This window comes from Limanda limanda, chromosome 19 (assembly GCF_963576545.1).
Source record: "Limanda limanda chromosome 19, fLimLim1.1, whole genome shotgun sequence".
Classification (NCBI taxonomy): Eukaryota; Metazoa; Chordata; class Actinopteri; order Pleuronectiformes; family Pleuronectidae; genus Limanda; species Limanda limanda.
Window position 1 is genome coordinate 5397412 of NC_083654.1, and position 24065 is coordinate 5421476.

A 24065-nucleotide genomic window follows, 5' to 3' on the forward strand; every position below is an offset into this window, starting at 1 on the left:
AAATGAAGATTAGAAGATCTGGACACACACACACACACACACACAAACACACGCACACACACAAACACACGCTGCACTGCTGAAGTGACACACAAACACACAGATGGTCAGATAAACCCATAAATGTGATCAGTGGGTTAGCACTTGACGTCACTGGGGGTGCGCTCAGGATTATTTAATGTTTTGCAAATGCAATGCAGCAGCTCTTGCTGAGTTGCATAACATCTCGTGACAAGGGGACTGTGACACGACACTGTGACAGGGCTCATTTTGATTTCATTACAAGAGGCAGAAAGTCGTTGAGTGAATGGACAAAGTCATGCTGTCACTTTAGCCATTTTTGGTATAAAAGTGTCACGTGTTACTTTTCCAATGTTTACTTGGTGAAAACATATGTTTCAACTGAAGGCAAAGCTTGCTCTGGTTTCATAATTCCTCATTACTAATTCCTTATATTTGTTATCTGTGGTCCACTGCTGTTTGCTTACCACCTGCTTTCTGTTCTCATGCGTCCCCAGAGTTAATTTCCCTGTCTTTCTAATTGTTGCTGACCTCCTGTTTCTTATCTCTGACTGACAGGTGTGAAAAGTGGACTGGCCAGAGCTGTAGTTGCTGTTGTCGTCAAGGAAACCGAGAGTCCAGTCCTGTTACCATGGGTAAACAGAACAGCAAGCTACGGCCAGAGATGCTGCAGGACCTCCGGGAGAATACCGAGTTCTCCGACCACGAGTTGCAGGAGTGGTACAAGGTACGTAAACAGGACTCGGACTCGGTATGCAGAGTCTGGACATTTTTGGGAGAGCACTAAATTATAACTATGGACGTATTACTACAAGCCATAAAAATAAACTAATTTTGAAAAGAACGGTATTAGTTTTTATTAATTCTACTTAGCACTTTGAATACAAAATACATGATTATGATATGATAATGATATTATAGATAAAGTTAAATGAAAAGTAATGAACATTTGCCACAACTTAAATAGCTTTACCGAAATGAATCTTGTGTCAAAATGAATGATGCCACATGAATGTGAGCTCTGTTTTCTCTTTTGTTTTGGCTCTGTGTTGTTCTCCACCTCTTTAGCTGCTACATGCTGCATAAAATGCTACATAAAAACAAAACAAGGAGGTAAAACAGGTTTTAAAAAAGCTGAGGCGAAGTGCAGGGTTAATTCGCACTGGGTTTTCAACATTAATGCAGCTCTTAGATCTGAATACTGTGCTGTTGGTGAGACTTAAGAAGGTATGTTAACGTGTGTCCGTTAACTTTGAGTCCAAATGTCAACAATAAACTGATGTTGTGGCAAGTTAACACCTGCCAGGGGTGATTTAACACCTTTGTCAAGGGCAAATATCACTTTGGTAACACCTGTCAACACAGATAAATACTTAATAACAATTGAAAACACTGCTTGTTATAAAGCACACACCAAACAATATCCTTAAAACAATGTTTTTGAGAAATAAAGATAGCACAGTGGCCCTGAATGAATCTGTCAGCGCCTCCCTTCCTCAGTAAAGTCACGTTTTGTGAGTAATTACTAAAACCGACAGCTGCCTTCGATGTGACATTTTCCTCCGTCCTGGCCTGAGCTCCACCCGCTCCCAGTCTGTTAATCCACTGGGGAGACTGAATTAGATCTTGGCATGATAAAGTGCCACAGTGACCTGAGCGATATTGTGCACAGATGTGTGTTTGTGTAATAGCTATATGGCTTTATGCATGGATTAGACCTATGGAACATCTGTGTGATCTGTCCGGGTTCAGGGCTGCACATGTCAAACCGTCACCCCCCTGATCCGTGACTTAAGCCTCATTGACCCTGGGTCTCTTCACACCGACTGCGGATGCTGATGACGATTGTCCGTATTAAGGTTACTACATAAGACCAAAGAAGGCCCGAAAAACAAGTTTAATGTCAGTCTAAAGGTTGTGGCGGTGAAACACCATCACAGTACCCAAAGGCAGATTCCATCACCACCAAGGTCACATTGTTATAATGGACTGGGACTCCAGTTTGGGAGTTCAAGTTAGTGACAGTAATAGTGTTAGTGTAATATAATTGAGTAGAATAGAATTTTCAATGGACTGCAGTAGCCATGATAGCTCCCCAAAAGCGAAACCAAATTTCTTAAATGCCCCCTGGGGGCTGGACGCAGAACAGCTCGTAAATCTGTGTTTTCTCTTTTTTCCATTACGTTTGGTTTGAATTAGTTATTTGATGCCATAATATGAGGTAAAACGTCATGATTGACAGTGGAGATCGACTCACGATTGGTCGAATGCATATAACGGCAGGATCTCGCTACTGTGGTTTCATCCCCCGATCGCCACTTTGCAGACTCTGGCTTCAAATATGGAGGATGGCCTTGTTCGTTGCCATGATAATTTGGTTTAATTTGTGGATAGTGGGAGGAAGAGGAGACAGGTCGTCCATCCTACAGTCTATCCACGAGTTTCCACAAGAGTTGGGTTAGTTGTCATATCCTTTAATATGCCCTGCAAGGACGACAGCTTTTTCGATTTTAGGTTGCTTTACATGTGTACGCCTGTTAACATCCGTATTGCCCATCACCTTTCTGAAGCTTGCAGCAAAGGCTTCTGCTCGAGACATCTGAAGTTAACCCAAGAACCGCCTGCTCTAAACAGATTAACAGCTCCTAGATGCTGGAGATGTAATTTAAACTGTATAATATATTTTGCAGGATGTACGGGTGCCTGGGGTCCCAGAGAATTCATCCAGCTTGTCTTTTTGGGGGATTTATTAGCAATTAATCTAAGCTTTGAGTCAGAAAGCCTCCCTGCAAGTTGTAAAGCTCTCTTGCTGAATGTCTGGCAATGACATTATTTTCTGAGAAGCCATATTGGCTTTTCACCCTCACTTGAGAGAATATTTAATATGACGATCAAAATGTAAGTCATGCCTTCAGATCTGGACAATGACTTTGCTTTCTGCTTCTATCTTAACAGCCTTTGTAAAAAAGAACAAGAAAAGAAAAGAGACAGACAGAACAGAACAGAGATAGAGACGGACATGACTTTTACCTCCCTTTTCTTCTCAGGCACAATGGTGCTTTATCGAATGTGACCCCATGAAAAAAGGGGGGAAACTGCCTTCAACTATCCAAGACCACGCTCCTTTTTGAAAAATCACTTTTTCAATATGTCCAGAATAGAGCATTGCATGAATGCAACAATTATTGGTCAAAGTTCTGTTACAATAGGAGTTTCTGCTGATGTAATTGTGTTATAGAGATGTTTTGTATTGTACTGCAGCATTAAGGGACTTATTTTTAACCATGTCCTGCGTCATTTTGTCTATTTCCCTTCCGGCAGGGTTTCTTGAAGGACTGCCCCAGCGGAACCCTGAATGTTGAGGAGTTCAAAAAGATTTATGCCAATTTCTTCCCCTACGGTGACGCCTCCAAGTTCGCTGAGCACGTCTTCCGAACCTTTGACACCAACGCTGACGGGACGATAGACTTTCGGGAGTTCATCATCGCCCTGAGCGTGACGTCACGGGGCAAGTTGGAGCAGAAGCTGAAATGGGCCTTCAGCATGTACGACCTGGACGGAAACGGGTACATCAGCCGCCAAGAGATGCTGGAGATTGTACAGGTGAGCAAGGGACACATGGGTAATGTAGTCTGGCTGGGGGCAAAGGAAGAATTGAGGCATTTAGACTATGAAAAAGCATGTAGGGTATTTACAATTTACAAGTCTGTGCTTCTGCTCAGGTGTTTTGGGGGTAGCTAAAAAACAACACAAAATACTCTGCTGCTTTAGAGGCCAGAGGAACAGATTTTGAAAACAGCCCCAGACATTTTATTTTGCCACTTCAGGGACAGAATGTTCCAAGTCTTTGCTTCAGAGGCTATGTCCTGACTTTTAGTCCCTAGTTTTTGGGCAAACACCAAAACACTGGATCTCACACTTCCCTTAACACAACAACAGTATTAACCGGATGATGGCACCAGGAAAAGCTATGCGTGAGTGTCCTCTGGTAACACACTGGACCCCAGATAGCCCCTGATGGCTGTGCCGTGGAGAGTAAATGCACTGCATGAATGTGAGTGAATGGTAAAACTGTACTGTAAAGCTCTTTGAGTCGTCACCATGACAAGACTAGTGATATTTAAAAAATACAGACCATTTATAATTAATATTGAAGGGATAACAAATGCGTGAAGAAAACCTACATTTCCCATAATTCAACCGTTTCCATCTTTTGTAAGCCGGATTCGTGAGTCTTTGAAACTACACGTGTCTCAACAACATATTAGATTTCCTTTAAAATCAAGATAAAATGCACAATCCGATGGATCTAATATAGTGACATGTGGTTTGTGAGCAACAGTGTCATAAATCTCAAACCTAACTTTGCATTGCATTAACACATGGTGCAGTTTAGCTGCTCATTTTCTTTACTGACGCATTTCCAACATACCTTCAAGTTTCCCAGAAGAGCACTACTGTACATTTCATTCGAACCAGCCAATCATATCTCGACCCGGACAGAAATAGAGTGCTTACTTAGTTATATGATTAGTGCTCACTTAAATTATGCAAGTTAATACATCTGTTTAAGTATGCATGGTTGATACTTAATGTGCTGAATGCAATACTGTTGCTGTGAAGACTGTTAAGTACAGTGCTGCATTAGTGCTGAAATATGAGACTCATATATGAGATGGATATATATATATGTGGGATGGAGATATTGGTTGGAAGATCTTGCTGTGTGCTGTGTGTGTGTGTACTGTGTGTACTGTGTGTGTGTGCGCTTGTGCACCTCAGAGTGCTCATGGATTAGTGAGTTAAATTTAACAAGAGTTTATCCCTGAGTGTGCAGAATACTGGGATTATCCTCAAGCTCATTAAGGTTACGCACCCTGTGGATGAGAGAGGAGGGGCCCATTGTATCACTGCACACCGGCAGAGACGGACAGATCGTCATTGTGGAGGAAGTCAAATTTGTTTGTCTTCGCCATCCTAATCAACAGAAAGATAGATTTAAAAAAAAATGTATCTGGCATAGCAACCTGTTCCTGTTGATAGCAAACAGTGGAAAATGTTTGCCACATAAATAATGGAGAAAATCATTGTCCAGCCGCAAACAAGTCACTTAGTTTAGCACATTGACATCAGCGGTAACCCTTATCACCAAAAAGCTCTCTTTACACGTTTGCCGATGTCTTCCACGTGTATGACACCTCATTACACCTCCTGAGATATTTTCTGTTTTCCCCACATGGGCTCACTCGGACATTATCCAGAGTTTTAACCAGGGGGCTGGCATGAAACGCTCTTGAGAATGTCCACAGCAAATTACTTGGACCTTTGCAATCTCACATACAGCCTCTCCGGGTAATTTCTGGAGTCCAGTGCGTGTCTGAAAGCAGCTTTGAAGTCAAATGATAAAAGAGAACAAAGACAGAAATTGTGAGTCAGCCTCATTGTCCTCCACTTTTGATATTTTTTAACATATGAACTCTCATTTTGTTCTCCAAGAGATGAAAAGGATATTCACTGAAACGCACAAAGGGCTTAAGCTACCTTCCCTCCCGACGGCTGTGCTGTGACACCGATCCACCGTCACTTTTACACCCCATATTTCCGATGCAAGAGATTTATTGGGCACGAATATGATTGTAGCCCCGTGCCTGAGGCCAGCGGATCGTTGCAGCCTCGCCGTGCTCACTTGCAGAGGTTCATTTAAGGCTATCGGGGGACGGGAGGTGCTCAGATCAATACAGTAAGCTCTGCGTGTATACCACCACACACACACACAAACAAAGCCTCTGCCGCTGTGGTACGATGCTGTGGTTCTACAGGCGTACAGACCTCGTGTGGGTCTTTGTGGAAAAGCTGCCCAGGGTGCACCTCTGAGCATCTGGAGTAACAAATGTCAGTGTATCAGCATCTCAAAAGCTGCCGTGACTTTATTTTTCAGTTCAGTCTTGTTTTATTTCTCTCCCGCTGAGCCTGCTTAATGGGTCCCTGCTGGCCTGAATTCACTTAGCTTTTCTTTTCTCTCACCCCCACCCACTGTGTCTCTCTCTTCTTTTCTCTCTCGCTCTCGCCTGCTCCGCCGCCCGTCTCTCAGGCCATCTACAAGATGGTGTCATCTGTGATGAAGATGCCAGAGGATGAATCCACGCCAGAGAAGAGGACGGATAAGATCTTCAGACAAATGGACCTCAATAATGATGGTGAGTGGAGGAAATGGCAACATGGAGCGATGAATATGCTGCAGAGAGAGAGATCGGAGGACAGGAGTGATGAGCAGCAGACAAATGAAACAGATGAAGAGCAGCAAAGACCATTTGAAATGTGCTCATACAAATGAGATTTAGAAAGGCACTCAGTAGAGTACATATCTTCTCTGAGGCCTAGCCCTCCCCTTATGAAACAGCATTTCAATTCACCAGATCTAGATTTCTATTTGGATCGGCACGGGATCAAGATCCATGAATTCTGAGAAATGACCCTGCATAAACTGGATCTGCTACAAAATGTAATAGGTTCCTCGTAGGGTCATGTCTAACCCCTCCCTCCAATAAAAATGGAACATACAGTATATCCTCTGGTGATTTATATAAAAAAAAAAGAAAAAGGAAAATAAAGTTCTACCAAAAATCCTCTGTCTCATCTCTCAGGCTTTCTCCAAGTAACGGGCTAATTGAAATCTTTCATATGCAAACTAACCAACATAGTATTCATGCCGTGTCCATACTTGCAAAATAATTTAAACTGTTATTATGAATATTTACATCTTCTATAGGGGCTGACGTCACTGTGAAGCTTGTCATAATTGCAACATGTTTTAATGTTGTGGATGATCAGCGTTTATCCCTCAGGTCTCTATTGAACCTGCTAAACCACCAAGAACATTGATATTGTTAACTCCTGTGTCTGTCAATGAATATTCCTAGAGGATTCTGTATAGTTCAGGTGTTGTCATTTGACACCGTACCAACTTATGCTGATAGTCATTTTAATTTTTTGCTTTCAAGGGGAAGATGTGGTGTCGGACTCTTGAGTAAATGATTTTCTTGTCTTCTCTCTGTGGTCCGTCCTGCAGGCAAACTGTCCCTGGAGGAGTTTATCAAAGGTGCCAAAAGCGACCCCTCCATCGTGCGGCTACTCCAGTGCGACCCCAGCTCGGCCTCCCAGTTCTGAACCCCCGCCTGGCTATGCCCCCCACCCCCCCTCCCTTTCCTCCTCACTTCCTCTCTGTTGCTACTGAACCAGTCACAAAAAAATCAATGCATGATGGTTCTCATTTCTCATATCAACTTATATTTTTTTATGTTGTCTGCAAGGATCGAGGAGGAATTTTCAAGAGGATAAGAAAAGTCATCACTGTCATTTTTCTTTAATTTTTATATTTGGGGAAGATTCTCTCTCTCTCTCGCTCTCTCTCTCACTCTCTCTGTCTCTCTCTCTCATGTTTCCTCCTCCACAACACGTGTATATCATGTACATACTGTATGTCTATGTATATCATAAGATGAAGTACATTTGTCTTCATGTATGGTGCACACACTCCGGCATTGAAAGTCAGTATTATGTAGCGTAGCTTCCTGGTCTGATCTGAATGGGTTGTAGGGAGTTCAAGGTGGGTGGGTGGGGTTATTGGGATTTTACTGCTATATGATGTTTCGCTGAGAAAAAGAAGGCCTAAGATCCCATTAGGTTTTTATTAAATATCTACTGGCTTATTGTTGATTTTTAAATTTCAAATGTTTTTGTTTTTCATTTGTACATATGATTTTTCCTCCATGTTGTTTTATTTATTCATTTATATTCTTATCAGCGTGCTTTTACTTTGATAAGTTGTCAAAGATGTTGCAGTTTACAGTGACAGAAGGAGAACATTGTCCGCTAAGGTCGAGCTCTTTGGGATTTTTGTGGTTGTGGGAGAATACGCAAATCTTGTGAAATAAGATAAAGTCCCATGATGCATTTGATCAACGACACCAGTAGCACATATCGTTTGAGCCGCCATGTCTTTGTTAAAGTGTGGCCGCGCATTTAGGTCCGAATGTGTGTGTGCATGTGAATTTGCGCGGTATGCTTGAAGCTAACTTTTACAGTATTACCATGTCGTGCTGTTTCCTAATCTGTAAGTATTTTAAAGTTCTTTATCGACGAGCAGTAAACTTGAAGAGTCCCAATCCGTCACTACACTGCATGCTCCTGCGATTTAGACGGCGATAAGAATACACAAAACCAGTTCAGGCACGGTGGAATCCTTTTGTAGCTCTGCAGTGTCCTCAGCAGCGTACCAGACGTACCACACTGAATATTTGTCTCGCTCTGGGACAAACCCTGACCCCCCCAACCCCCTCCTCTCTCTTTCCCTTTTCCTCTGACAGACTGGAAAGTTCACTAAGGGCTCGTTCATCACTCTCTAGAGTCTCGTTAAATGCTTTTATAACCTGGATCAGTGCGCTCACGCAGCAGAAACATAGAGGGACAGGTGTCATGAGACGGGAGAGAGCTCAAGTACTGACTCTGGTTTGGATTTTTTGGGGTCACTTGTGCAGTAACTTGACAGAAACAGGAGGCTGTGTTTATATGAGCACTAATCGACATCTTTAAAATATAATATGATATTCTCAAGTTTTTATTTTGCATAAGTTGTGACCTAATTCAGGGGCTGCATCCTTTGGAGGAGCCACTCTATGAAGACCGCCAAGGCCGAACCAAAAGGAGGCGGTCTTGTCTCCAGAGGCTTTCTATGATCGGCATCACCAGCTTTTGCTGAAGTATGACATGCCAAGAAAGTGCCCCCTTGTCTTTTACAAAAATGCACCTTCAGCTGCTCAGTTGAGTTGAAGCATCATACTCAAGCATTGTGTGTCTGGTCACTTTCTGGTGACCTTACCTGTTTGAAAAGAAGGTTCTTCACTGAAGCTCAATGAATCCTTGGATGGGCGCGAAGCAACCCCAGTTGGAGCGTTCGTTTCTCTGGGACGGAAGGGTGCATTTGGAGGACACCTTCAAAATGGGACAGTATAGTCTTCTAATGCAGCCTCCGGAGGATGCAGCTCCTAAATTGAGACACAGAGAAAGTGAAGAGCTTGGAGATATGGCACCAAATCAGTCCCTCTGATTGAATAAAGTATTTTCAACTGCGTGAGATTAGAGTTTTAAAACAAAGCCTTGACTGAACGAATCATGTCTCACAATCCTACACCTCCATCCTAAATACTGTGCACATGTACAGAGCCACTGGTTGCAGCGATGCCAGCACCTCTCTCATGTTGAAGTCATGTAAGGCCAACGTTGCCGGATCTCTCTTACCTTCTGTTTTTGGAAATAAATCACACTATAAATTCTGTTGTGACACATGTAACCATTGGCCAAACTGACAACAAAAAAACAGATTGGAGCAAAAATACTATTTTCCATGGATCATGATTCTTAATCAGATATGATCCAAAACAAAAGACCAGTGGATGCTTTATATTGTTTGGATATTTAATATTGTTATGATAATGGCATTTCTTTATTCTTGATGGATACGGTAGTATATGTGTATTTGTGGTACAAACATTGGACTTTTTTACTTTTAACTTTAATTTATCAAGTATAGTTACTTTTTTAGATTAGGAACATACAAACATAGGATTAGTTTAATGTTATCTATTGCTTTAGATCAAAGTACTGAAAGGTTATATAAGTAGTAGTAGTTAAAAATAGTTCCAACTTAACTAACAACATTAAAGAACTGCTTATTAATGCATCAATAATTATGATCCAATAATGTGAAATTACAACACTGACTAGGGGTATTTTGCGTAATGGGTCTTTGTCCTGATACTATTTAGGCTAAAGCTTTATTACCGATATTGCAGTATAGTTATCTATTACAAACTGGTCTGAATACTTCTTCCAACAGTGCCAATTAGAATTCTTTAATTTGACCCTAAATATTCCCTCGCTTCAGAGAAAAGTGGAGAACGTCTCAGTTTCCATTTCTCAATTTTAGTCTTCTGACTTTAGGAAATCCTTTTCTAACTGGACACTGAAATGTTCCATTAAAACCCAGACTAATGAAATCATTTTATCCGTGTTAGAAGCTTCATAAGGCAGGACGGGCTTCAGTTCACACATTGTGGGAAATGTGCGGAGTAAAACTGCTCATTACACTTGGATGATTTCTCTGTCTGCCGTGGGAGAGAAAAGAAATAACCTTTTGTTCAATGCTCAAAACGACACTCAGTCAAAACAGGTTCAATTGTGAAAAAAAGGTCCAATATCAGCCTGATAAGTCCAGTATCAGTCTAATTGGGATTTTGTTTTTTGTGGTGGCCCGAGTGAACAGCCACTACAGAGCCTGAGAGCTGTGCTGGTGCAGCCACATCCACATGACATGACACTGATCCAAGGTTAACTCGAACCAAAAGTTTGCACGGGAGCTTCCTAACTCTGCTTTGGGGGAATCCTATAGTGTCACTGCCTCCTGCTGGTAGGATAAGGAACAACAGTTGCTACCCCAACACCAACCTATCACAGCTTTGCCCTTTTTCTATTCTCACTGCCTCTGACAAACCGGTACCTTGTGTTGGATAAATATGGCCCCTCTCCTCCTTTCTACCTTCCCTGTTCCCTCTTTCACTCCCCCCCCCCTTCCCTTTTTTTCGGTTGCATGAAAACCTCATGTGAGGATGTCATGTTTGTTTTCTGTTGGACCTGAAATTGAAATAAATATGTGTTTCAAAGCTGCACGTGTGGACTGCTTCCTCATTTCGGGTTATTAAGGACCATCATGCATTTGCACACTTTCGAGTTTGGAACATTCGTCTGTCATGCCATTGTTTTTTTCGCAATATCCTGTCGGTTGGTATCCATGCATGTCTGAGTGTAACCAGTCATACCTGTCCGGTTACTGTACCTGCTGCCATTACCACATATTAGAATGACTTTATTTTTCCACTAACAAAGGTCAGGTACAAAACAAACAAAGGAGCTTAATTATTTTTGAATAAAAACTTTATTTACTCAGGCAATAAATACAAAATCTTGCAGGCTTAGTTTCTCATTAAACTGTTTGTTGACTGCAGAAAACGCTACGCACACAAACATACACACTTTTCTAAAAGGTTGAAGGCGTGCCCACAAACATACAGCATATTCTGTGTTGGACATTTCACCGGCCTTCATCATCCATATTTATCTCCACATTAAAGTAATAATTCAACTTCAGATCAAGTTAATTATATTCTTATGACAGAAAACCGTAAAAGTAACAATTGGCACCTTGTCCTGACTTTAAAAGGATTTGTCTCCTCTTTCTATCCTGTGATGAATAGTTTGGCCATTATGAGCAAAAAACTTAAAAAGCACACACACACACTCACACATAACAGGGATTCCACACACAGTGCAAAGATCCTCTGAGCTGCAAACATTTCATGCATCAGATTCACGACGGCCCGGTGCACTGCTAAATAAAAAAGACCCTCAGTCAGAGTCTGTAGTTTTGAGGAGGAAAACAGTGTATGAGGTCTGACACTGCAGTGCACAGACACACAGCCCTTCTTCTTCATGAAGCTCCCACCTGTCAAATGTGGCTAAATCCAGAAGCTGGACCTTTCCATTGTGCCCCGCTCCAGCAGCTGGTGTTGCTCCGGTGCCGTTTGCTGGCTGCCAGCCCTCGTTACCGGCCGCTCTCTGTCTGACCTTTCTCTGTGCGGCTGGCGAAGGGGCTGCCTCTCAGATGCAGGAAGACTCTGGTACAGACGGGGAGGATGCTGAAGAGGCGGGGGAGGTCTGTACTGCTGTCTCGAGGGAGCAGTGTGCTGCTGTCTCGAGGGAGCAGTGCTCGGCTTTGGAGGTTGGCTATAGCCTCTTCTAGGAGGTTCGGGATAGTGCGATGGAGGTTCACTGGAGCTGCTTGGTGAATCTGTGTAGCGAGAGGGAGCAGCTGCGGCCTCCATCGGCCTCACCACATTGATCTTCACAAAAAACAGAAAGATATAATCCAGTTTTGAAATAAGGCTAATTTCAAACTAACATATACACCGGGATTCAGCCGCACAATGTGTCTCACCGCTCTGCCATGGTCTTTCGGTTGCTTCTTGTTCCGGCAGCACGGCAGGCCCAGGAAGGAGGAGCAGACGGCCAAGCACTGGGCAGAAAACACCATCTGGGTGATACATGTGGCGATCAGAGGCAACCAAAGGATCAGAGTGGTGCTCTGGGGAGGGATGAAGGAGCGGAGTTAGCAGCGGCCACCAGCTGGACCCTAGTACAGAGAACAATTTGAGGCAAGAGCTCCCAGCAGCATAGATGAGGACACAGTCGTGTAATGAGGCGACTGAGAATCTTATTTCTCTCAAATGGCTGTGGAGCCCTGTGCAACAAACACGGCAGCAAACCGTGGGAATTTGAGTTTGCACAGGAGAGTGTGGTGAATAAATGATACACAGCACAGAGTCAAAAGTGCTCGGAGGGGATTCGAAGAAAGATAGCTGCCTTTTGTTCGGCGTGCTCTCTAGCAGGCTACAAAGAGAATGTGGTGTTGTGAGCTTTCTTTGGAATCCATGATGAAATATGCAAAAAACTTGCCCACCTATCATTCACTGTCAGAGCCAGAAGCCCGAGACACTTTCATGTGATATAATGTGAGAAGGTGCTCTTTCTGAGTTGGGACTTACTGTCAGAAATATTTGGTTGATTGTGCCTTTGGTCTAATTTTGGTGCTGATTTTCAAAGAAAAATGAAAAGTTCATAATTTAATTATACCTCACATCAGGAAAAGTGTAACACCTGAACAATTTGTAAATTTGCAGATGAAATCATCACCTCCTTGGCAGAGGGAACACATATGGGTTTATAACAAACACTAATGTAGTTACACACAGCTATACCGACAATTTTAGTGTGTAATAACAAACCCTTTTTATCAAGTTAGATATGGTACCATTATAACTGTATCTACAGTGGGACCGCCATTGACCTCTTGGGCCATAGGTCACTTAACAGATAAATTGTAGATTACAAGTCGTGCTAAAATGCCAAAGTGGTGCTGATGTGTGGAAACAGCTGTGTGGCTGAGCAGACCTGGCAGTTGGTCTGAGGACCAGTGGAGCACGATAGAGTCTGAAGTGGACCGACAGGGTCAGGTCAGCATTTCTGCCACCAGCCCGTGGGCTGCAGAGTGTGGCTGACTGAGCGACAGAAAGACAAGACACTTCAACTGCCTCCTTCTCTCACACCCCATGTACACACACACACACCCCATGTACACACACACACACACACACACACACACACACACACACACACACACACACACACACACACACACACACACACACACACACACACACACACACACACACACACACACACACACACACACACACACACACACACACACACACACACACACGGGATTGAGCCTATGTGAGCGCTCTGTTGAATCTATGTGACAACAGTCAGCTCTTCAAAGAGCCAGTTGATGAGGAGAAAGCCGCTGTGATCTCAGTAGCAGAACAACGTAATGCACTCACGTAGATACGCGTGGGGTCAAAAGGACACTCGTTGGTGATGCTGGAGTAGCCAATGGCATCGGGGAAGCGGCAGTGAGTCAGGAGGCTCCGCCCTCCATGTATGATGGCCCTCACAATGGACACGAGGAGTCCGACGGATGAAGCCGCCGCCGTGACGGCTGCCACCAAACTGACTATGAAGAGTGACCACGTCTGTGGGAGACATATTGGGAAAGAAAACCTTGATCACTGTCTGTAAGACGGGGGAATATGCAGCCGTTAAATGATTCAGGTACAATAATGAATTAAGCATATAATACAAACAGAACAACTCCCTCAGATTTAAGGTATCTGCTACAACATGAAGAAAGTTTCCTATTTAAGAATAATCTATTATATATGGAACCTAAGGAAAAACAAACGAAATAAATGTCAGAAAACAACAATTTATTCTGTGAAGATGTGAAACATGTAAATGTGGAAAACCCAAAAAGACCAATTTAATAAAAACTTAATGCACCAATAGGGTTTTAAAATGTTGTGTACGTGTCTGTGTGTGTGATAACAGCAGCAAATAGTGTTGAACCAGGAAACTTCTCATCTGGTTTGTTCGAAGTTTGAAAATAGTTATTTGAGTGCAAATGCAGTCGGCACAGTGTGACCAGTCTATAAAGAAACCTCTTCTCTGCAAGTTGAGATCACCAAACAACAGGCCTGAGGACTGGATGTCATCATACAAATAATCCATATACAGTACAGTCTATGATCCAGGTCGATATCAAGAGTTAATACCTGGTTTAAATGGGACATGTAGGTCAGAATTTCTTTCGCTTAGTCTTCTCTTGTGATTTTCCCAGCTTCATGGAAGTCTCACTTTTAAACACCATGAAAAATCTCTTTTGAAAACACCCATGTAGAATCCATGAATTTATGCTAAATAACATCTATGGAATGCAACAAAGAGAATGCGCTTTTTTACGCAAAACAATACAAAGTTACATTTAATGTGAAACCAATCATTTTTCTAAAGGATTAATGGTTTCTGTTGTACTATATACTATTTGTTTCAGGAATATTTTTCTGGCGAAAATAGAGGAGATGTGCCAGAAATTCTCAGGTTCCAATTTCTGTTTATACAAGTCATCTGAAAAAGACATCAACTACAATGACTACAAAGTTTTTTTTTCACATAAATCATTTGAATTAACGATTAGCAGATTAAAGACAGGGTTAATAATGATGGAAATGCTAACTTCTGACAATCGTCTCTGAGGCTGAAGATTCCGGGTCGTGCACAGGTTGTTTAGGGACAAACAGGTACACCAGTCAATCCTTTCATTTTGTCCAAATTAAATGATTGGTTGTGTTTATTACAGATGCAAGACGATTTGGTTAATCAGGACCTGAAAAGTGTTTCAGAAACAAATTACATACTTTAGCTGATAACAAAAGGTTCAGTGTGTTAGATTATCTAATTGTGACATTGCAGTTGTGCACCAGGCTGCTCATCTACTCTTAATTCTCAGTACACAATAACTGCAAAGCTAAAATTTATAATAATATTTTAGTGCTCTGCTATTTTAGGAAATAATATGGACTTGAATAAAGTAAACTATGATTGTAACCCCTCTTTACTTCCTCAGCAGGTGCCAATGAGCTTGCAGCTGCAACAGCCAGGAGAGGGACGTCTAGAAATATTGACAGAGTGACTCCCCCTCTGTTGTTTTAGTCTTTTAAGGGATTGATTGATATAGCTGGATGATGGCAGCTTGACCAAACTCAAATATTTGAAGTAATAATGTAAAGCTATTGGTGATGCACAAGATTTATAGACAAATAAAAGTTCTGGATAGAGGAACCAACTCTTCAATAAGTTTACAGAAGGTGTGACGAGGGCACAGGAAGTCTCCAGACCGATCGGTGAAGAGCAGTTCAATAGAAACCTGATTATTAAACGAATTAGGGAGTGTTGAGATTAAGAGTCATTCTCGGCACATGATGCACGAAAAAAAGAGAAGATAAGACGGATGAGGAGGTAACCTGCTGCTCGTCGGCCCTGCCCAACCCGCTTCACAGTTTCTCCTAGTGACAAAGGGACTGGGAGTGGTTTGATCGTGGCAGGTTTGCCCGGGCTTACTCAATCTGCCTCGTCAGTCCCGTCTGAGCAAGCAGACAGCTGACTGAATAAACAGGGAGGAGAGGCCGCTCTGCATGACTGGAGGGAGGGAGCAAGGGAGGGTGGGGGGGGGGAGAGAAACAGAGGCTGTTCCGGCACTGCAGAGCTGGAACAGTCAGACAGAGAGAAATGCTGGAAATCAAATATGAGAAACCAGGAAAACAGCAGAGAGAATACAAGTGTATGTGAGGAGTAGGTAGAAGGAATAGTATAAGTCAGAGCGTCGTCTGGCAAAGTAGGGAGGGGGTTTCTGGGAAATGAGAAGAATTTTATTTTAATCACTTTTTGATAACTTTAAAATGTAATTTAAAAAACGCGATACTAACCAGGCCTCTACTCCTCGTGTTCTTAGACAGGACGATGGCCAGGATGCCAACAACGATTCCCTGCAGACACAAGACAGATGTTCAGTTTGCAGCTGCAACGTCTAGAACAATAAAGAGTCGACAGATCAGGCAAACAAACATCAAAGATTTATAAAACTCTAAGATCTCTCATCGTACACTTCTCATCTGGTCTCCATACAGGAGAGGCAGCAACACAAGTCAGCATCACAGCTGTGTGTGTCATTGCAAGCATTTCAAATATGTGTTAAGGCACCACTGTGTGTGTGGGCGTGTGTGTGTGCGTTCTGAAAGTTGTTTTTGTCAGACCTGACAGTCTTCATGAATCGACCTTTTACTTGTACAAGCAGGTCAGATTTGTGAATTGTGTCAAAAGTGTTTTTCATTCTTTGCTCGCAACATTTAAAATACAACCTTCACTCAGGAGCAAAAACCATACTAAACTTAAAAGAAATAATAATTTAAGATTTATCATGGTAATTATCAATATTGACTGGTTTGAAATTGTTTATCTTGATAAATGTTTTGGCTATATTGCCCAGCTCTAATATATGCATTCAAATTCAAGGGCAATCAGGGAGAAGATACTTTGGCCCGGCCACTGTATCGCCATTTTACAGCTCCAAACTTTAATGTCTTCTTTCTTGTTTCATTCCCTACCCCTCCAAAAAATAAAATAGAACTCAGTTTTGTAGTTTTTCGGTAATCCTGCTAACAAACTAACTCACTCTGATGAAAGCATTATCCCTTTTTGGGATTGCAAAAGGAGGAGGGGTGTGGCATTACAAGTAACCCTGATTATAAGAAGGATCCAGCGATCTGCTTGAGTGAGATTTTAAATGATTTTTAGATTAAACACTGTCCTTCTTGGTTTTTAAGGAGCCACATGGAGTTTATCTAACACACAGGCTGATGCTTCTTTTACCAAATGTATTTTCCCCAACAGCTAAAGAGAGACTCTTATGGCATTAAGCCAAAATAGCTCTTTGTTTTAATATTGATTTGTTTTCCTTTTTCTACAGCACTTAATGATAATTTCTAGTTCTTGTGGGGTATACTCAGTGTGCAGGCACAGACATGGTGGACAGCTCAGTGCGAGGCGTCCCATCTCCAGTGACTCACCACCAAGCCGGAGGTGAGAGCCACCACGTTGGAGATGGCATACTCCATGGCCCTGGCCTGCTTGTGGAGGCTGATGTGCCTGAGCACCACGCCGTGCACCAGCGCTCCCAGCAGGAAGTTCACGTGACCGATGAGGACCATGCACAGACCCATCTTCATCAGGGCTTTCGGTTCCTCCAGCCAGGAACAACACACTCCTGATGAGGGAGGGGAGGAGGGAGGAGAAGAAGAAGGTTATTGCAGCAGGAGGTAAAGAAATAGAGAGCTGCAGTGATTTCAGATGAGGTCACAACATGTCCATGTTCACCATGTGGTATGGATCAGAGACACAGGAGTCAAAGCCACTGCAGAGATGTCACTTGCATTAATGATTAGCTGCTGAGCACATAACTACAGAGCAAGCTGTGACACACTGGAACTGCACCAAACTACACTACACGGAAAAATCGAACTTTCAACTTCTAAAACTACCTGAAACTTAAATCGTACCAAATATTCAAGAGACACTCTCTGTTTGTTTCAAATTATGTTGAGAAGCAAAAAAGGATATTAATGTTAAATTTCACTTTTCTTTTCAAAACAAGTGCACACATGAGATCAGCTGAGACGTTTCAATGACAAAATGTGCTGTTGAACTAAAGCCATAGTTTTACAGACACATAGAAACCTGGGGTCAAATCTAGCACGTGAGAAACAACTAACTTTTGTCTGTTTCTGTGACATCGAGTAACTGCAGCATTATATATGATTCTCAGCTGTTTGTTGACTGTGTTTGTACAACAGGGAAAGTTGCTGTTACAAAGAGGAAAGTTAAAAGATAGACACCAGTGAGAGTAATAAGTAAACATGTAACACAAATGCAACGAGATGTATGAAAATATAAATGAAATTGAAATAATATGAGAGTGGAAACTAAATATTCAAAGTGAAACATTTTGCACAGGAGCCATTGAATTGTCCTAAAAAACGTTTTTGCAAAGTTAACAGTTGATAAACATATATATATAAATGCAAGTGCGTGTGTGTGTGTGTGTGTGTGTGTGTGTGTGTCACATCCCTGCATGCATTGGGACAACACACGTGCACAGGTGAAAATTAGCAGTTCACATTAACACTGTTCAGCCTCGCACACTTTAAACATGTAGGCCAAAGGCTGCTGGTGAGAACACACCCAGAGGATGAATGTGAAACATCAGGACTAATAAGTAAATAATGACTTTGATACATGTTTTCACAACTACTCACCAACACAAAGACAACGACACCTCCACACACACACATTTAAATTTACATCTATTACCTGCAGCGGCCATATCTGTGTCAGCTCACCATCCGTTTCAAGTGATCAGAGTGTTGACTTCACTCAGAGAGATCTGCTCCTCTCTCCAAACACGGTGACACAACAGTCACACAGCAGGAAACACACACAACAACACTTCTGCTTTCACAATAAAACCTCGTCTGATCTCCCGGCCTGTCTTGTTGCAATGTCGATTTATCAGAAAGATAAATAAAGAACAATAACACATCCTCAAAAAATCAGGACATGTAGTATTTAAACGAGGGTTAGATATATTGCACTAAGTGAGTACTGTATGAGACTATATTTGTTAAAACACTTGAGTTACAAACTACAGTTTGGGAAACAATAGTCAATCACAACCGTTTTAAATCTGACTGTATGTTTTTTTCTTAAAACAGCTCAAGTGTTAAATATTCATCTTTACCGGGTGGAGCGTCTAATGCTTTTATTTTGAAAAATTGCCAATCACCAATCGTTGATTAAATTTAAATAAAAAATTTTTTGTGTGTGATAGAAAAAAATACGGAAATGATTCATACAATGGTGTACTGGAAAACACCTAAAATAATTTACGTATAAAGTTGTTTATGTAATTATTGTTATTATTATTATTATAAGTAGGAGTCGTAGTAGTCGAAAAGTGACATGTATTTGTTAACACCTGGATCAAAGCCTGGAGAAACATGACAGATGTGTTTTTACAACATTTGACGCACCGATCATTCATTTTGCACTATTGAAATATTTACTGAAACATTACATTAGGCAACATATACATTAAGCGATAATGTGATTTCAGAGGTAGACAACTATTCCAATCTCACCTTACATACTATAAAGTTACTAATCACAAGATCTATAGTTAATTCATACTGTGGTAATTAAACATAGACTAGTGAGCAATCATTAAAGAACTCAACCATGTGAATGAGATCATTGAATGGATCATGTTTGCTGGAACCTTCAGAACATGATTATGAAGAAGGCCTTTAGCGCCTCCAGGTGGAAAATTGGCGCCCTTACAGGAGGAGAGAGCGGATCTTTCTACTCAATAACGAGCGTTTACTGTGATTTATAACAGGTAGGGAGAAAACACTTTATTCTCAGTGGTTTGACATTATTTATAGCAAATACAAAAAACAAATGGTTCACTATAATTATTCCTCTCGTCCATGAAGTCCAAGTAGAGATAATTTCCTAATGTAAAGACAATGTGGGACAAGATCCACCTGGGAAAAAAATACATTCATCAGAGGTTTCTGTTTCTGAGTACAAATCCTCAGTCATTTGAATCTCATAGGGCGGGACCTCTTCACACCCGATATGGACAGGAGGAACAACTACGTGCACAAAGACATGTGAGTATTGTAGTAAGTCAAACGTGAAAAAAAAGCTTTTCTCCTCTCCTTATCCTTTAATGGAGAAAAATGTACGACATTTATTCAAACTGAGGCATATTGAGACATTTAGTTTTTCTACTGGCTTGCCAGGATGGTGGAGAGGACTAGCAGCCATCAGAGCTCAGCCCAGGGTGGATCTTTCTTGATGCAGTGCAGGCGCTGCCTCGCTGTTTGAGAGTCACCATCCGGAACGCAATCACATATAAAATCTCACAGATGTTAAGCACCACACACGCAACAGACGCCCCCACCATGAAGTAGGTGAAAACGGTCTTCTCTGTGGGCCGGGAGATGTAGCAGTCAACCAGATTGGGACAGGGACTGACATCACACTGGACCTTCCTGGGCAGCTTGAAGCTGTCGTAGATGTAGTGGAGCACGTACAGGAACAAGACCTCAAAGGTGGATTTGATAAACAGGCTAATCAGATAGGTCCACCAGAGGCCGCCGTGCTTTTGGCCCGTGTTGTCATACAGCCGGGTGTGCTTCCCATGCTTGGCCTGGTAATTACGCTCCCGATCTTTTCGGTAGGCCACGTGCAGCACCACCATGAATGAGGGGCAGGTGACAAAGATGAGCTGGAGGGCCCACAGGCGGATGTGGGAGATGGGGAAGAAGTAGTCATAGCAGATGTTGGTGCAACCCGGCTGGCGGGTGTTGCAGTCAAAGTGTCCCTGGTCATCGGACCAGACACGCTCAGCGGCCACCACGTAGACCAACACCCGGAAGACGAAGACCACTGACAACCAGATGCGCCCGAAGGCAGTGGAGTACTTGTTGACTCCACTAAGATGTTTCTGGAGAAACTTCCAATCCATCTTCTTTTGACCTGTGACTGTCAAGGACTCTATCTTTATTAACTATATCAACTGCAGAGCTGTGGAAAAATAAAAAGACAAAGATGAACTTAGTAAAAAAATACAAAAACCTTATAAAATCGTTTTAATACTGCCCAATATTTTATAATCTGTTCTAGATATTTCACAGTATTTTTTCAATCTGTGTGATCGAACATTTTGTTGATACTCCAAAACCTCAATAATCTTCGTCTCACAGTTAAAAATCTTTATAAAATCTGGTACTTTAAAGAGAGATACTTAAGAGAAAATGGTTGCTTGTTCATTGAAATAGAAATACTTGGTTTCAGCCTCTTCCCACGTCTTTGGGAAAGTTTAGGCTAAAGTGTGTATGTAGGTTTTTTTTCAATGCTTTGTACACTGTTTCAAATGAATGACAGTAATCAACATCCAAATTCCTCTCCTGGATCTCACGTTCTTTGACTGAGCTAAAATATTCATAAGACATAACAGAAATTTCTTTGCCTACCTTATGAAGTGTGGTTTTCCCCTCAGTCCATGATGTCCCGTCTTGGAAGCAGACTTACTGTAGGAACACGGTCCACAGGCAACCTCTCTCCTACAGTGGTTCTCCAATATTGACTGTGTTGAAGAATCAAATCATCCATCTGTTGCAGTAAGTGTAGTGAATGGGGGACACTGCAGGAGCTCGTTCACTTTCACGTGTGTGTGAGACACTGGCTGGGATCCTGCTGCTGTGGCTCGGTGTGTTTCTGAATGATCGCTTCAATAAGCAGACACCTCTTAGGAGGAACAAGTCTCACAAGTTTCTTACAAGGAAACAGAATATTAGTTTTAAATAAAAACAGTCCCTAAAAGTATTCAAGGAACTGAAAGTTATTTTGTCTGAGACAAACCTTGGATTCGTTCCATGCAGAACCTGAACGCAGCTAAGGGTGGGGGAATGAAAGGATCCTGTAAAGTGACACACTGAGTTCCATGGAAGAGCACAAGTGACAAGGAAATGGTAATACATCATTTCATCACTTTTAGGGGCTGTTTTTATTGAAAACTAATATTAAGTTTCCTTGTAAGAAACTTGTGAGACTTGTTTCTTGTAAGAGGTGTCTGCTTATTAAAGCAATCATTCAGAAACACACCGAGCTACAGCAGCAGGATCCCAGCCAGTGTCTCACCCACAAGTGAAAGTGAACGGGCTCCTGCAGTGTCCCCCACTCACTACAGTGACTGCAGAGTGAATGAACCTGCTGCCTGTGGCTCCTATTGTTACTTTATTCAACTAAAAAGAAATAAAATCCCATAGGACCTGATTTGGTGCAATAGAATAATTATTATTCCCTGTTTTGCTGATGGAGGTCGATAGAGGCGTTGCAGGGATCCATGTAAGAGCCTTCGGTCAACCTACCTGTTCCTTTCAGATTAGTAAAGTAAAGTTATTGTTACAAAATATAACTTTAATACCAGTATTTGATGCCCTGTTAAAGAGTCTTGAGGCTTCACTTTAACCTCCTAACAAATTTTACAAATCTGCTCTCGGTCTGTTGTTCTGAGGAACGCAGGATGGTTAATTTGTCTGAAACTCAGTGTGGGAGTGGTAGTTTGATCAACTTAAGTCAATAATGCTACTCCCGTCACTAAACACACGTTGATAATTCTGTACCCAAGTCAGTTTGATACGTCACGTTGTGGTTTTTATGATTATTGAACACGTTTTAATACAGACTCTTGATCTGTAGTCATAATTTTACTCCATAGTAGTGCACCCATATTTTTATCTACCTTGCATATAGTGAATAAATATATATTATAATTATGATACACAAATCAGTTCAGTTTAATACATTAAACTTATCTAAAAAAAAAATAATGAAGAAAGGGCAGAAGCAAATTTCACATGATGGTAATTTAATTTAGAAAATATTACAGACATCTAGATGTCATGACATTGTGTTTGTTCTTACATATATATATATATATATACATCACTTCAAGGTTATGTAATGTTCACACTGCAAGTCCAGCAAATTTATTTTTTGCCCATTGTAGAAACAGATAATAAAATATTATAATCATATAAATAGACAAAATAAATCACGTCTGATATTTATCAGTCGTTTCAGATCACAAGCTTATAAAAAGTATTATATATATATTCAGTTCAACCATATTACAGGATGAAAACAGTATGTATCTCCAAAAATGTTTACCAAAAAATTGACCTTTGTAAACAACAATTCCTTAAAACTGCCTTCAATTTTAGCCAACATTTTAGCCAAAAGTCCAACATCAAAGTTTCTTTGGTTTTTAATTTGTTCTCTTAACCCTAACTCCCACGCTGGTGTCGCTCAGGACACTGCGATGCTGTACGGTGGAGATGAACTCTCTTTGCCAACTTCTCCATTGCCCTTCTCCACCATCTTTGGCTTCTCCAGGTTTGGATCTTTGTACACCGAGTTCTCCCGTCCCGTCAGAGGAGTTCTGACCATCATGAAGGAGTTTGGTCTGGGTGATTGCTGGCCTCCTCCGCAACACTCCCAGAACCTCTTCCCACACAGGTAGATGGTCTCGCAGAAAGTGAGGAAGATGCACACAAAGCTGGTCACCACCATGAAGACAGTGAATATCTTCTTCTCAGTGGGTCTGGAAAAGACATGGTCAAAGGTGAGAGATAGTATTGCATTAAGATTCAGTCCAGCCATTTAAATTCAAGGATCTTTAGGATTTAGAATGTCAGAGGTTCTCTTACCTGGCGATGTAGCAGTCCACCATATTCGGACATGGATCTTCATTGCATTTGACCAGTGGAGGGAAGAAAGTGGCCTCGTAGATGTAGAAGAGCAAGAAGACAAACACTGAATCCACTATGATCTTGAATAGCAGGCTGCAGAAGTAGGTCCACCAGAGACCCCCGCGTTTCTTGCCCGTGTTTTGGTACAGAGGGGTGCAGTTTCTCCCGTGCTTCAGCCGGTGTTTGCGCTCGCGGTCATCCCTGTAGGCCACATGGAGAGTCACGAGAAGGGACGGGCAGGTGACGAAGATCAGCTGGAGAGCCCAGAGGCGAGTGTGGCCGATGGGGAAGTAGTGGTCATAGCAGACGTTGTGGCAACCGGGCTGGCGAGTGTTGCAGTCAAAGTCCTTCTGCTCGTCACCCCAAACCTTCTCGCAAGCCACAACGAAGACCATAAGCCTGAAGATGAAAACGATAGCGAGCCAGATGCGACCGAAAGCTGTTGAGTACTTGTTCACCCCGCTGAGGAGGCCCTCGAGGAAGGACCAGTTCATGGTGTTGTCTCTCTCAGATACTGGGCTGGACCCCCACGAAGAAGAAAAAAAGCACTCAAACACTCGGTTGAGTGCTTGAACACAGAATTCTTGGACTCCCTGAACT

General features: G+C 42.0%; 4 protein-coding genes across 4 annotated transcripts; 1 reads left to right on the forward strand and 3 right to left on the reverse strand.

Annotated features, from left to right (window-relative positions):
- The first annotated feature begins 652 nt into the window (after window positions 1–652).
- On the forward strand, window positions 653–7188 carry LOC133026026 (hippocalcin-like protein 1). Its single transcript, XM_061092838.1, has 4 exons — window positions 653–748; window positions 3343–3624; window positions 6113–6218; window positions 7091–7188. Exons 1-4 carry the CDS (start codon window positions 653–655, stop codon window positions 7186–7188), a joined length of 582 nt encoding a protein of 193 aa, XP_060948821.1.
- A 3804-nt stretch (window positions 7189–10992) lies between these two features.
- On the reverse strand, window positions 10993–18545 carry tmem54b (transmembrane protein 54b). The gene is made up of 6 exons (XM_061092730.1): window positions 18457–18545; window positions 17157–17353; window positions 16017–16076; window positions 13536–13727; window positions 12071–12217; window positions 10993–11975 (listed from the first exon to the last, which is right to left on the reverse strand). Exons 1-6 carry the CDS (start codon window positions 18467–18469, stop codon window positions 11592–11594), a joined length of 993 nt encoding a protein of 330 aa, XP_060948713.1. The 5' UTR covers window positions 18470–18545; the 3' UTR covers window positions 10993–11591.
- A 1418-nt stretch (window positions 18546–19963) lies between these two features.
- On the reverse strand, window positions 19964–20677 carry LOC133026419 (gap junction beta-3 protein-like). The gene has a single exon (XM_061093316.1). The coding sequence runs from the start codon at window positions 20675–20677 to the stop codon at window positions 19964–19966; it is 714 nt and encodes a 237-aa protein (XP_060949299.1).
- Window positions 20678–23022: 2345 nt separating this feature from the next.
- LOC133026208 (gap junction beta-4 protein-like) lies at window positions 23023–23962 on the reverse strand. Its single transcript, XM_061093076.1, has 2 exons — window positions 23424–23962; window positions 23023–23317 (listed from the first exon to the last, which is right to left on the reverse strand). Exons 1-2 carry the CDS (start codon window positions 23957–23959, stop codon window positions 23023–23025), a joined length of 831 nt encoding a protein of 276 aa, XP_060949059.1. The 5' UTR covers window positions 23960–23962.
- Window positions 23963–24065: the final 103 nt, after the last annotated feature.